The 14,237-nt window shown below is 34.1% G+C and overlaps 1 protein-coding gene and 1 pseudogene across 1 annotated transcript; one reads left to right on the top strand and one right to left on the bottom strand.

The window, feature by feature from the left end:
• Positions 1-508: 508 nt before the first annotated feature.
• LOC114746474 (probable plastid-lipid-associated protein 10, chloroplastic) lies at positions 509-4,700 on the bottom strand. Its single transcript, XM_028934690.1, has 9 exons — positions 4,646-4,700; positions 3,795-3,946; positions 3,591-3,704; positions 3,292-3,426; positions 2,857-2,952; positions 2,105-2,185; positions 1,221-1,307; positions 917-972; positions 509-833 (listed from the first exon to the last, which is right to left on the bottom strand). The coding sequence occupies exons 2-9, from the start codon at positions 3,942-3,944 to the stop codon at positions 719-721; spliced, it is 834 nt and encodes a 277-aa protein (XP_028790523.1). The 5' UTR covers positions 3,945-3,946; positions 4,646-4,700; the 3' UTR covers positions 509-718.
• A 5,037-nt stretch (positions 4,701-9,737) lies between these two features.
• On the top strand, positions 9,738-14,088 carry LOC114746472 (V-type proton ATPase catalytic subunit A-like; annotated as a pseudogene).
• Positions 14,089-14,237: the final 149 nt, after the last annotated feature.

Here is a 14,237-nt window from a genome sequence, read left to right as displayed (position 1 = left end):
TTGGGAACACATTTAATGATATAACTATCATTTCTTAGTTTATGTGAATTAACTTGTTGATCCATTATAATAAGGAGAAAAATGAATAAATCTAAAAGACAAAGTAAATTAAGGTATTATATTTAAGACTAAATTGAAATTTCAAATAGCTCTTATATTTAGAAGGGGGATAGTAAATATTTTTTGGGAAGAAAGAAAAACAATGATGGAGAAAGAAAACTTTCTTTATCCTCTTCCCTCCCCCCCCCCCCCAAAAAAAAAAAACAAGAAGAGGCACGGAACCGGCAAGTTATTCAATATTCATTACTCAACCAAATGATTTCGCTAGAATGAGACCCTCAAACAAATGATAGAAGCCCTCAACCACCCAATTAAATGTGGATTATACATGTTATTTTGATGAGTGTGTGAGGATTCAACGAACAAAAAAGGGCTGTTAAGTTACCTGCAATTTTTATGAAGCAGCATAATAAAATAAAAATCGAACCTTTTTCTTGAGAGAAACACAGAGCAAAACATAGTTCACTGGCCGTGAAAATGGAATATTTACCACGACTGAGATACTTGATGCAAGGATAAGAAAACATCAATAATTCTGGGCATATAAGCCTTTGCCAGTTTGCCTGAAGAATTGATTACTTGCTCTCCGTATTGCTTTGCTACTTGCATAAATATTGGCTTGCTGAGAACAGTTTCCAATTATCGCAAGTATTGCTTATCAGTAAAGAGACTGGGCTCTGGTAAACACAAATACTCCTCCTCCACCAACCGCACGACCCAAAAGCAAATTATTATCCAAATAAGATAGATAATATAGCCCTCCTACTGATTGCCTAATTCCAAATAAAAAAACAGTTATTAGACTTGTCCCATGATAATTGGCTTTTTTCCCTTACTAGAATAGCACATTACATACCTTCCAGGGTCCCGTACGGGGATTTGAGCTTTGAAAGTACGGAGGAATTGTAATATCTGCACAGGCATGTATACATAACATAATTAAAAAATAAAATGAAGTCTGTAAGTAACAGCTTGCGTGCGAGTGCACACAAAACTTCATTCATTCATATAAAAAGTGAGTCTTTCACAAAAAAAAGGTGAGTCACCAGATTTTTTAACAGACTCTGCTTCATGAATAATTTAATGAATGTCAATGAGATCTCGAATGCTAGTATGAAGTAGAAAAACCAAATACAGCTGCTTAATGTTGAATCCATTACCTGCAAGCTTATAAAAGACCGTGGTAGTATTGCTGGAGCTATTGCAGCCTGTAGCTCCTCGCTAATAATTATATCTTGGAGTGTGATCTGCGAATATTGGGTAACATAAAACACTGATTATAGAAGAAGATATCACTTACAATAAATATCAATAGTGGAAGAGTCTTTTCTTCTGTGTCAGAGATGATGCTCATATGAATTTTGAGGACAACATCATCTCCACGTGTATCTTGTCAGTTTATGTTAAACTATGCATATATATTAAGCTTTAAAACTTCCTTCAAGAAATTAAATTAGATGCATGCACTGAATGCCATCTAACCATGGGGCAGAGGAGAGTTTGCCAAAATATTAACCGTTGAATGACTATTAAAAAATATGGTTCTGCCACTCAATAGCTGTCAGAGATAAACTTTTGGTCTCTTAAATTTTTTCCCCTTGAGCCTTCAGATAGCATATCTTTATAAGTATTTCTTGTATGTGCAAGTTATCTGCACTACCCATTTCACTATGAAATCATTTGAGTTAGTCTTCAAGAAAATAGAAAAATAAAAAACTGAGAGGGATGCCCGTTTCTTCAACCTGAACAAGAAGTCCATTTGTTCCGGCAATTAGTACCTCAGCATCACCATCATTATATAATAGAGCTTTAATCTTTAGTTTATGCTAAAAGAGTAAAATCACTTTTGATAGATAAGGCATAATCTATGCACAAAAAAATAAGTTAAAGTTGAAGTATGATCTAACTTACGGAGAAATATGTCATTAAGACGGAAAAAAGCATGCATATATTTATCATGAAATAATGACAAATAGTTTCTGTTTGAGAGGGTTTATTTCTCAAATATTGTAGAAAGCAAACTCCTGGAATTCAGACTTATTACCTCTTGAAACTGAAGATAGATATTACGTGCAGATACAGCAGAAAACTTGGCAGATACAAGCAATGTGGCACCTTCTTGGTCCTGTATATGGGAAAGGGCAAGAAATTTTTATTAAAATGGTTCAAGGGTGCAGCACCACAGCTCAAGCATTTCATCCAATTTTCTTTGCTCATCTATCAAGCTTAGGCCAATTGGTACGGTAAAATGGAAAATGTAATGCTGGAAAAAGCTAAATGGAAGAAGCTTTAGAATGCCAAGATCAAGGAGAATTTTCTCAAATTTCTAACCGACTTGGAAACACCCTAACAGTATGCACTTGAAACGTCATTCCAGTTGGCAGACAACTAATATGTCTTGAAGTTTCGAAATATTTCTGGTATAAAATTCTGGTTATCTTATTACTGAAAAAACCAATACAAATAGGATTCCTTCTCTTATATATTTCGAGAGGTCAAAAAGCATGGTCCCAATGAGAAATTATCAAAAGTAACGGGAATAGAAATGACTAGTTACTTAGCCATCTTTAATTCAAGGTCTGCATATTTCATAATCACTTGAGGAGTCCAATCTAGGAAGTTAGTCCATGATATAGTGGAAATGGAAGAGGAAATTAAGAAGAGAAGTGTCATAGTTATAGTTTGAGAGAAACAAAAAATTGCAACTTGAGTTTTGAATTGCAGAGCTTGTATTCATATCCGAGTTAAAGCCTCTTGACAAAGACAGGGTAAACCAAAGGAAGGAATTGTTTTTACCTCCAGCAAATTTGGAATACTCCATCGGACAATGTTGCGAATAATACCTCCATTAGTCTGATCTTGACATTCAAATTTCTGAAAGATCTGTCCAACCTATCACAACAGAGTAGCAAGGAGATTAATAAAATGCTAAGAGATCGAAATTAAAAGACATAGAACAAAGGAAAAAACATTAACACAGTCCTACATGACCTTATTTTACAGAATCCTGATGCAGCAAGGCACTACCGACTACCAAGTACTGACAAGTTCAACCGTCATCCAATAAATGCAGAAGATAAAAGGTAATTTTATTTGAACCCTCATCTACTTAATGGTTAATGGAAATAGTTTTTTATAATTAGAAAAGACATTGCAGGCAGAGTATTCAGTCAGAAGAAAGAAAGAACTCCCAAGACTTGACTGAAAGATACTAAATTTCATTATTAATACTTGAAAGAAAGGAAGTCTAGCAGCAGCTTCCAGAAGAACGAGCACATCAGGGGCAGAAGTATACTGCAGGCGCCATGTTCCATTCAATTTTACCAAATCAATTGGCTCGCCCATGTTGTACGTCTCCACATTCACCTGCCAAATGCATATACCAAGAAAATTTTATATTAACCAACTTCATTTTCCTTTGTGGTTTTCATCCTAAATGGTCCCCACAATATCTAGCAAAGAATTTAGATTAAGAGGAAGGCTGACATAGATCATAATGAAGAAGGGAACAAAGAAAATAAACAACAGACCAGAGACTCCTCAATGGAAGAGCGTTGCTCAGCAGTTGTGGAGAGTCCCCTTTGTGTCTCCTGGATAGCACTTAAAAGTATGTGCTTCTTGTCCTCTAACTCAATTTCATATGCCTACAATCCCAAACATTGCCGACTATGATGAAACAAAAAAAGGAGTTGAAACTAAAATAGAAACTGTGGAACAAATAATATAAGGCCAACCTGAGTGTCTGGGGTGGCTATTGATGCCGAACGTGCAAACATTTTAGGCCTGAAGAATTTCCTGGTGGTACCAAAGACTGGCCTAACCTGGCCATTGGCCGTCTTTCCAGAACGTGGATAATAAGCAGGTGAAGAGAAAGCCAAGCTCATTCCTGCATTGATGATAAACAATTCCAATAGCCCGTTACTACGAAAGCCAGCGACCTAAATCTGCGTTAGAGCAAATGAACTTCTCCGGCTCGCATGTTGACAGAATCTACACTTCAACAAATAAGGTTTTGGAGTCTGTAAAAACATGTACCAAAGCTGCAAATTTTACAATACAAGGTTCTCACTTTCCGGAGCTCGAATTTTATAATGACCGTAATTCTATCACACGAAAAAAATCAAAATAATTGCTGTCCGTGTAGGCCTATAGCCAACGTCATACAATACAGGACTGAAGCTGTACTGTTTCCATTATATGAATGAATCGGCTCCTATAGTTGGCTCATCTTCAGAAATAAATAAGGAAATCTTGACACAAAATTCAAGATATCGAATCTATGTTAATTCGACTCCAATTTCTTGGGCATACCATAAAAAGGTCAAGTGAATAAAGAACCCTTTCTTTTCTTCGGGTCGGGGCAAACTTCAAATTTTCATGATTAATTCAAATTGCTACATTCAATTCGGCAAGGAATGAGAAAAGTGAAGTTATCAGTTTGTCTGAGCATTTCAGCCCGTACGATGGACTATCTCAGTATTCGGAATCTAAATCAGAATAGTAATGCGCACAGCAATCATAACGATCCAAAATTTAAGAGGAAATCCACAATTAAAAAGTGAAATAAGAACAAAAATCGAAGTACCTTTTGCGAGTGATTGTTTATTACTGAAGTTCCGCGAAGTTTCTGGGGGTAACCACAGTGGCTCGCCCCCGAATCCACGAGTGGTTGTGGTCGTGACTTGTGGACCTCACATGGGTGGACGAAAGGAAGTTCGCTTCGACACATCGCTAGCCGTTATGTTTAGAGGTGTTCACGGGACGGATCGGGACCGGGACAGGTCCGTCCCGGTTCCGTCCCGATGAACAGTAATAGGACAGATTTTCTGTCTCGTGTCCTGACCCGTCCCGGGGTTGTCCCGGTCCCGGTCGGGACGGGACGGAACCGGGACGTCTCGAAATAATTTATTTTAATTTTTTTTAATTTTTTTTATTTTTTTAATTTTTTTTAAAAAATCTAATTTTTTTTAATTATATTTTTTTGAGTTTAAATCTTATAAAAACATCTTTTTTATTTGTTTGGGCACTTTTAAACAAAAGCTCAAAATATTACATATAATAGTTATTAAAAACTCTAAACAAAAGCTTTTAACACAATAAAAACTTGCTAAAAATTTTAATCATCAATAATCTCAAATCATTAACAAATATAAAAACTCTAAATAAATATATCCATAGTTCCATACAATAGTATCAAATCTTAAAAAAATATGAAAAAAATGATATTATATAAAAAAATTAATTTTTTTAAAAAAAAGGAACCGGGACGGGACGACCCCGTCCCGGGTCCCGTCCCGGTCCCTTTTTTGTCCCGTTCTGGTTTGTCCCGTTCCGAAAATTTCGGGACGGATCCGTCCCGTCCCAATAAGACCGGGACCGGAACGGGCCGACCGGGACGGGCCGGCCTTGAACACCCCTAGTTATGTTGATGATCAAAGTCGGATCTCTACCCCCACCCCCACCTAGTGGTGGAAATAGGCCAGGCAGCCTGTCAGGACCTATAACCTGGCCTGTCCTATAGCCTGGCCTGTAAATAGCCTGGCCTGGCCTGGTCTATTTAGGTATTAGAATAGGCTCAGGCCTGTAAAAAGGCCTGTTTACTTTATCAGGCCAGGCTCAAGCCTGATAGTAAGCCTGTTAGGCCTGTCAGGCGGCCTGGGCCTGTTATCTTTTTTTTTTTAAAGTTAAAATTATAAATTGACAGGAGGGAATTTGTTATTCTAATTGGTTAATTGAGCAAACTCAACCCACATAAACTTGTTATCCAGAACCTATTGCATGCTTCATTTCATTTCCATTCTCTATAATAAAAATAATTGATGTATGTATAATGACACATATTTAAATAGAGAAAGAAAACATAAGTGCAATAAAAAAAATAAAAGCATCATTCATTTATTTGATTCATGCTTTCATATTAATCTTATATAGAATATATATATATATATATATATTGACCTATTATGTTTTAAACCGTATATATGTGTGCTCAATCTAATTCTTATTATAATAGTTGCTTAATTAATTTAAATAAATAAATAAATAATAAATGTAATATTTTTTTAAAAACAACCATGTGTAACAATAGAATCAAATATCATTTTGTTAGTAAATTAGTTTGAACAAATGATAAATTTAAAAGATAAAAGGGATTAAGGATGTTTCATATTTTAAACTAGATCTAGTCATCAACTAATTTTTATACTAGAGATGGGATGAAGTGATATTTTTATACCAGAGTGAAATTATGTCTTCTAATAATTTTTCATATTAGATTTTTTTTTTGGCCTAAGGAGACATGTTTTACAAATTGTGTTAATTTGATAATTTCATATTTTTTGTTTGTATTTTAGATAAATTGGGTTGAATTATTATAATTTTAAATTGATTTATATGTATTTAAAATTTATTAAAAAAACAGGCCTCTTAACAGGCTACAGGCCAGGCCAGGCCTGATTACAGGCCCGGCTCAGGCCTATTAAAAGGCCTTTCACACAGGCTCAGGCCAACAAGCCTCTTCACAGGCCAGGCCTGTTAAGGGTGAAGCCTGGTCTGGCCTGACCTGTTTCCACCCCTACCCCCACCCCCGGGGCCCCAAAAAAACAAAATCCCTTCCAGTTTTCTGCTTGTCAGCCTCAAATCGTATTGAATACGAGTAACTATGTTTAAATATAGAATCTTATTTAATTTTTATTTAAATCTTAAGATTTTAATTTATTTTGTCTTTTATATTTATGTATATTTTTTGTCTTCCTAATAATAGTAGTTCTAGCGAACACACTTGATTAGCAAGAATATTTTAGAAAAGACAACACCTATTTATTACAAATAACTAACTTAATTTATTTTTTTAATTTTCTCAAATTAATTAACTAACTTTTATAATTAGAACTGAAAGTAATGTAAGTAATTCCAGATAAAAAAAAAAGTAACTATAAATGATTTATATTTAGGATGAACACTTCTCCTTCTCCTTACGGATTACATGAATGGAATTTTATTAAAATTAAATTGTATGTATGTGGTGGACACCAAAAATATGAGTCCTGTTATTACGTTAATATTTTTTTCTTATATTTAGTTTCATTTTAGTTTTGGTTTTTTAAATTTTAAATAGCAGGTTTTGATCCTTCAATTTTTTTTTATTTAAAATATTGGTTCTTATAACTTAATAAAAGTTTGGATCATTTTGCTCATTGACTTTGAGGGATAAGAATTTATGGTTTGAAATTTGAAAGATCAAAATTAAAATAAAGACAATTTGAGGAATTAATGATTATATTAACACCTATTAATTATGTATTTTTTTCAAAAATCAAATAGACAAAAATTGAAAAAAAAATTAGATAAAAAAATTACAATTTTATTTTTTATTGTATAATATTTATTGACATATTATTTACATTGCAATATATTTTAATAATATATTGAATTGTAATTAATACCTTAATAATATTTCATTGTGTTTTTGTGTGACTTGAATCTTTTTTCTTGCCAATATTCACCAAAAGGATTGTCCATTAGGTGTCCCAAAATAAGCTTTTTTTTTTTTAAAAAAAAAAAAGTAGTTTAATGGAGGATAATTTGAACAGTGCAACATCACATATTTCCTGATATGATTTTGAATATCATCGGTTTGATCCTTTGGACACGAACAGTGATCTGAAGCTGAATGGAAGCTTGCTGCTGTGAACGGCTACTACTAATCTAGTATTTCTGAGACTATAGTTGCACAGTTTGTTTTGCTTAGAAATGTCTTCGACTGTACTTCCTCCAGGTTTTTAATAAAAACTCATTTAAATCTTAATTACTCTTCATATCCTTAATATAAGACCTATTTAACTAATTAGATTAAAGAAATTAGGTAAGTTAATTAATTATAAAAAATGTGACACATTTTTCCTAAAACATCATACTACTTCCGGTTCTAATTATAAGAGCCAGTTGATTAATTTGAGGAGATTAAGAAAGTAAGTTGAGTTAGTTATTTGTCATAAATAGGTATTTTCTTTCCTAAAATATCCTAATCAAGTGTATTGACTAGAACTATCATTATTAGAAGGGTTACTTTGAAAAAAAAATATAAATATGAGAGACAAGGTGGATTGAGGTCTTATATTTAGAACCAAAATAAAAGTCAAACAGGGTCTTATATTAAGGACTGGAGGTAGTAATCATTTTTCTTAATACCTCATCTCCCTCTTCTACTTGATTATAGTTGAGGGAGTATCCATAGAGGTAATTTAAAATTGATAAATATGAAAAATGTGTTTTATATTTAGGACCATTATGGTAACTCCGCCGTGTGTTTTTTGGATCAAATCTGGTAACAATTCTCCACCAAAACCAACTCAACAATTGGGTCCTATATTAGGGATCAGAGGAGTATAAGATTTTAATTTATTTTGCCTGTTATTTTATCCTTTTTTTTTTTTGAAGATATTCCTTGTAATGGTAATAATAGTAGTTTTAGCTAATACACTTGATTAGTAAGAATATTTAAAAAAAAACAATACATATTTATTACAAATAACTACCTTAACTAGTTTCTTTAATCTACTCAAATTAATCAATTAACTCTTATATTAAGAATTAGAGGTAGTACCTATTTACTACCTCCGGTCCTTAATATAAGACCCCGTTTAACTTTTAGTTTGGTCCTAATTATAAGACCCCAATCCATTTTGTCTCTCATATTTATGCATTTTTTTCCAAGATAATCCTTCTAATAATGATAGTTCTAGCCAACACACTTAATTAGCAAGGATATTTTAGGAATGACAACACTTATTTGTTACAAATAACTAACTTAACTTACTTCCTTAATCTCCTCAAATTAGTCAACTGGATCTTATAATTAGGACTGGAGGTAGTATTACAAATAATTAATTTAGCTAGTTTTCTTAATCCACTCAAATTATTCAACTAGCTCTTATATTAAGGATTAGGATTAATATAATATCAAGTTTTATTATCGATGCTAAGCCTTTTATGTTGGCAAACAACGCGTAATGTATTTTTATTTTTGAGTAAAATGCATCTTTCCAGTAATAAAACAAGTCAATCATTCACATGTTATGTATTATGAATTATAAATTTAGTTTAATATTACCTTAACAACAAATTAATTTTGTTTAACATTTGTTTTCTATGTGCATGAATTATATTATTTCCGCTGAATTTGGACCTGTTAAAAATCTGGCTTGATATGAAAGTTTATTCAAAAGCCTATGAAAAGAAAGCATGTCTTTTAAATTGCCTGAAGTGAGCCTCTGGTTTATTGAAGCGTTCATTAAGCCTAATTCACATTCACATTCATAATAATTTAAAAGATAAAAATTAAAAAAAAAATAATTTTTATCCCTAAAATTGTACTGGACTTTGATTAAAATTCTTTCACTTATTTTCACTTTTAGTGTGAAACATGAGTTATGTACAGTTGTTATGAAATATAAATATTGATATTGATTGATATGTATATGACTGCAAAAAAAAATTGATTTTTTTTAAATTTGATATTATAAATATCTGCACGTCTGGCAAAAAAAAAAAGAAAAAATCCAGACGCACCGTTTCTCCTTGGCTTGATGCGATTATGCTACATCTGAACGCATGTGATCACGATCTCCTTCACCACCACGTTCACAAATGACAAATGACAAATCGCACATCGGAGCCTCTGCTGCAAATTTCCCCGTCAATGATTAACGCTCCTCTATCTATTCCCTCTTCCTGAAACTTGATGTTCTTTCCATCTCTGTTGCCCAATTCGATCGAAATTCGGGGGTTTTGATCATTTTTAGTCGTGCAATACCTCTGATCTTCAAGGTCAATCTGAGATTCCTTGCTCTGTCCTTGTTCATCGTCTGTCGTTCGATCCAGTCTCTGCCTGAAAATGCCGGCTGTTTACGGAGCTCGCATGACCACCTTCGAAGACTCCGAGAAGGAGAGTGAATATGGTTACGTTCGTAAGGTATGTTCAAATTCTCGATCTGTTCAATTGTACTAGTTTCAAATGGCTAGCACAAATGTAATCTAATTGATTCAGCTGATTTTTTTCCCTTCTATATATTTCAATCTGTATATTAATTTTCGTTATGATTGGATCGAGAATCGGTGCTTATGTTTAGTCTGTCCAAGTTCAGTTGAAGGCTTGATTAACGCCCTCTTACATGCTCTGCAGTGTGAGCTATTGACTCAGCTGCGTATTTTAGTATAAAAATGATTGCATTTTAAGTTGAATCTGTGGTTTTATTGTAAAATTACTGTCCTTTATGAAGTTTGATCTCTGGCCATTGTCTTTATTTTAGCATCTGGATCATCGTTTGTTGCTGGATACGATGAATAATACGGCATCTGGATGTTGTTATGCTGTCATTGTACACACTGATATAATTGCCTTTTTCATTTAGTTGGAGATCTGGGGATGATGGAGTTGTTATGGTAGCTCCTAGCTATATCCCCTACGTCAAATTGTTAATCATGCCCCATTACTGTGAATCAAGATATTTGAGCTGCGCATTAAACACAAGTTCCATGGCTGCTAAAGTTGTATCATTATGCTTTATCCTGCTACTGTAGGTATCAGGACCAGTCGTAGTTGCAGATGGCATGGCTGGAGCTGCTATGTATGAGCTAGTGCGTGTCGGTCGTGACAACCTCATTGGTGAAATTATTCGTTTGAAGGGGATTCTGCTACTATCCAAGGTCCCATACTATGAGTTATTTTTCATCATGTGTGCTTACTGTCCATGCTTATTTGCCTCACTTTACTCAATGTATTATGGTTACATAAGGGGTATGATATTTTCTTTTTCTGAGTTTTGACAACAAGCTTCTTGTTTCTGTACAATTTTAGTTTATGAGGAAACAGCTGGTTTAATGGTCAATGATCCTGTCTTACGAACACACAAGGTGAGATATGTAATTTCTATTTACTGATTTTTTTTTCAGTGAACTCTAGTTATTTACTGATTTTATTAGCACCTTGATGCCTGTCACCTGATTAGCACTATATTATATAACAGCCTTTATCAGTGGAGTTGGGGCCTGGAATATTGGGAAACATTTTTGATGGCATTCAGGTTTGTCGTTCCTTTGCTTGAAGCAATATTTTTTTACTTAATTCAGTTGGTTTCTAAATCAATTTCATCTGATTTGTTTCTTCTTTTCTGTATTATGTTATTTTATCTTCTTTTACAACTTTTATTTTATTGATTGCAACAGAGGCCATTGAAAACTATTGCTAAACGATCTGGTGATGTCTACATTCCTCGTGGTGTCTCTGTTCCAGCACTTGATAAAGATACGCTCTGGGAGTTTCAGCCCTAAAAAAATTGGTAATCAGAGAAACTTAATCATTTTTTCCTGCTAAGTAGAAAAGAGTTTTTGTTGTGGTCATCTTTCTCTGAGACTCAACTTTATTTTTTGGTGACAGGTGAAGGAGACCTATTAACTGGTGGAGATCTCTATGCTGTAAATTTCCTGTCCATATAGATGAGCTTGCAAATCGTTTTATTTTTGTTTATCAGATGTATCCTGGCTTTTTTGTAAATCATTTCCACTGCAGACTGTTTTTGAGAACAGTTTAATGCAGCATCATGTTGCACTTCCTCCTGATGCCATGGGAAAATTACTTTCATTGCACCACCTGGACAATATTCCTTGAAGGTTTGTGTTTTAGACTGTTCACTGTTTTGTCTCGACCTACACACTTTGTGATTTTTGAGTCCTTTAATGATATCAAATTTAAAAAAAATTTTAATCATCATGTTTGTGGCCACTATTTGCTTATTAGATTTCCAAATTTTAGTTTATTCAGAAGCTTCCTGTTGTTTTTGCGGCACATTAGTTTTCTCTTTCTATGTACTCATGCAGGACACTGTGTTGGAGCTTGAGTTTCAAGGTGTTAAAAAACAGTTCACCATGCTTCAGGTTACCTGCCTTGTTCTTCTAGTTACTTATTTCCTGATATTGAATATTTTTGTTATCCCTTGCAAAAATTTCATAGTTTTTATTTACTTCACCCATTTGCAGACTTGGCCTGTTCGTACACCAAGGCCTGTTGCATCAAAACTGGCGGCTGATACTCCTCTGCTCACTGGTCAGGTAAACTTAATTGATGTTGGTGGTCTTGTCCATGTTGCTTTGATATCTGTGATGTTTGATAACTCTGTCTTGTATCAGCGTGTTCTTGATGCCCTCTTCCCCTCTGTTCTTGGTGGGACTTGTGCTATTCCTGGGGCTTTTGGTTGTGGCAAAACAGTCATCAGTCAGGCTCTTTCTAAGGTGAACCTCACATGACCCATCAATTCATAATGATTTTGTCATTATTAAATCTCTTCCCTAATTAATTCACCTTTCTGGTTATGTTTATTTTCAGTATTCCAACTCCGATGCTGTTGTCTATGTTGGTTGTGGGGAACGTGGAAATGAAATGGCTGAAGTATGTTTTCCTTCTTTCTACTTCTAGTAAATATCTATTTAATCTTCACAGCTAATTAAACGAATATAATAAATCCTCAGGTTCTTATGGACTTCCGCAACTTACAATGACATTGCCTGATGGTCGTGAAGAATCTGTCATGAAGCGTACAACCCTCGTGGCTAACACTTCAAACATGCCTGTGGCTGCTCGTGAGGCTTCAATTATACAGGTGATTTCTCTCTTAAATCCCCGTGAATAGGTTTATTGTTGCTATTAGTTTATTTGCTAATTCTTTTGCTGTCATCTATCAGAATTTTTATATTTGTCATGAAAAGTTTTTTACTGTTGCAGTCAAAAGAATTGTATTGTACAAATCAAAGCAATAAGTCAAATTCATAGTTGATCTGTGTTTATGGTGTCAACAATTGAGGAGAGACAAGCATTGTGTTACATGATATGTAACTAGTCTGTAGTTCTATTTTCCCATCTAAACTGAAATTTTTTTTTTTGGGGTATTTGCTCATATTTTAAAGAAATGCTGTTTTCATATTTACGGGCTGAGTCATTCACATGGTTTTAACGGGCAGTCTGTCTTATATCTTCATCTAATATTATTGTGTAGCTTTTTAATGATAGTCACTTTTTATATTTCTCAAGACTTAATTAAGTATTCAGTGGGTAACATTGATAAATCCTAGGTGGTAACTAAACTGGAAAAATACTAAAGCATCGTAACAAGAAGTCTGTCTTTATATCTTCATCTAATATTACTGTATAACTTTTCACTGTTTCAATGCTTCTTAAGCATTGATTTATTTGTCATTGGTAAATACTGTTCCAAATTTGGTACATTAACGTGGTTGATATATTATCTGGAGAAAGTGAACTTATTTGAGACGATCTTGTGACTGATTTATTTTGTAATTTCAGGAATCACTCTGGCTGAGTATTTTAGAGATATGGGTCACAATGTCAGCATGATGGCAGATTCAACTTCCAGATGGGCAGAAGCATTGCGTGAAATTTCTGGACGGCTGGTGAGGATTATGTCATTAATTTATTTTTCAATTTTCAATTTCCAATGTAATTATTCATCGGATTCTTTCTTCCCTCTTACTGGATTTTAGTATTCATGTGATCTAGAACTAGAAGATCTACTTGCAATTTCTATTATCTTGCTGAATAGCCTATAGCATTTCCAGCATCTGAGTGACATTGATCAGTATATATATATTTTTTTTAAATGCAAATTCACTTGTCTTGCTTCAATTTGCTTAGCTTAACTAATTTTATTTTATTTTATTTTTTAAACAGGCAGAAATGCCTGCTGATAGTGGATATCCTGCTTACCTTGCTGCACGTTTAGCCTCTTTCTATGAACGTGCTGGCAAAGTAAAATGCCTTGGAGGTCCTGAACGCACTGGTAGTGTCACAATTGTAGGTGCTGTTTCTCCGCCTGGAGGAGATTTCTCAGATCCTGTGACATCTGCAACCCTCAGCATAGTTCAGGTAAAATGTGCTTTTAATATGGTCGTCAAAATGGAGTGACTGCTGGAGAATGAAGGGCGCCTCAGAATGCCCCCACCCATAAATTGTTGAACCCTGTCTGTATATCCAGTGTCTAAGACTTGCTTTTTTCCCTCTGTTGTCCTTCTACAATCTCACATTCACTGTGAAATTTATTTCTGCTGCTTGAAGGTTTTCTGGGTTTGGACAAAAAGCTTGCCCAGAGGAAGCATTTTCCTTCTGT

The sequence above is a fragment of the Neltuma alba genome, unplaced genomic scaffold (genome assembly GCF_004799145.2).
Source record: "Neltuma alba isolate B1F8T4 unplaced genomic scaffold, ASM479914v2 tig00005020_pilon, whole genome shotgun sequence".
Taxonomy (NCBI): Eukaryota; Viridiplantae; Streptophyta; class Magnoliopsida; order Fabales; family Fabaceae; genus Neltuma; species Neltuma alba.
The sequence above is the reverse complement of the archived record's forward strand: the minus strand, read 5'-3'. Positions and strand labels throughout refer to the sequence as shown.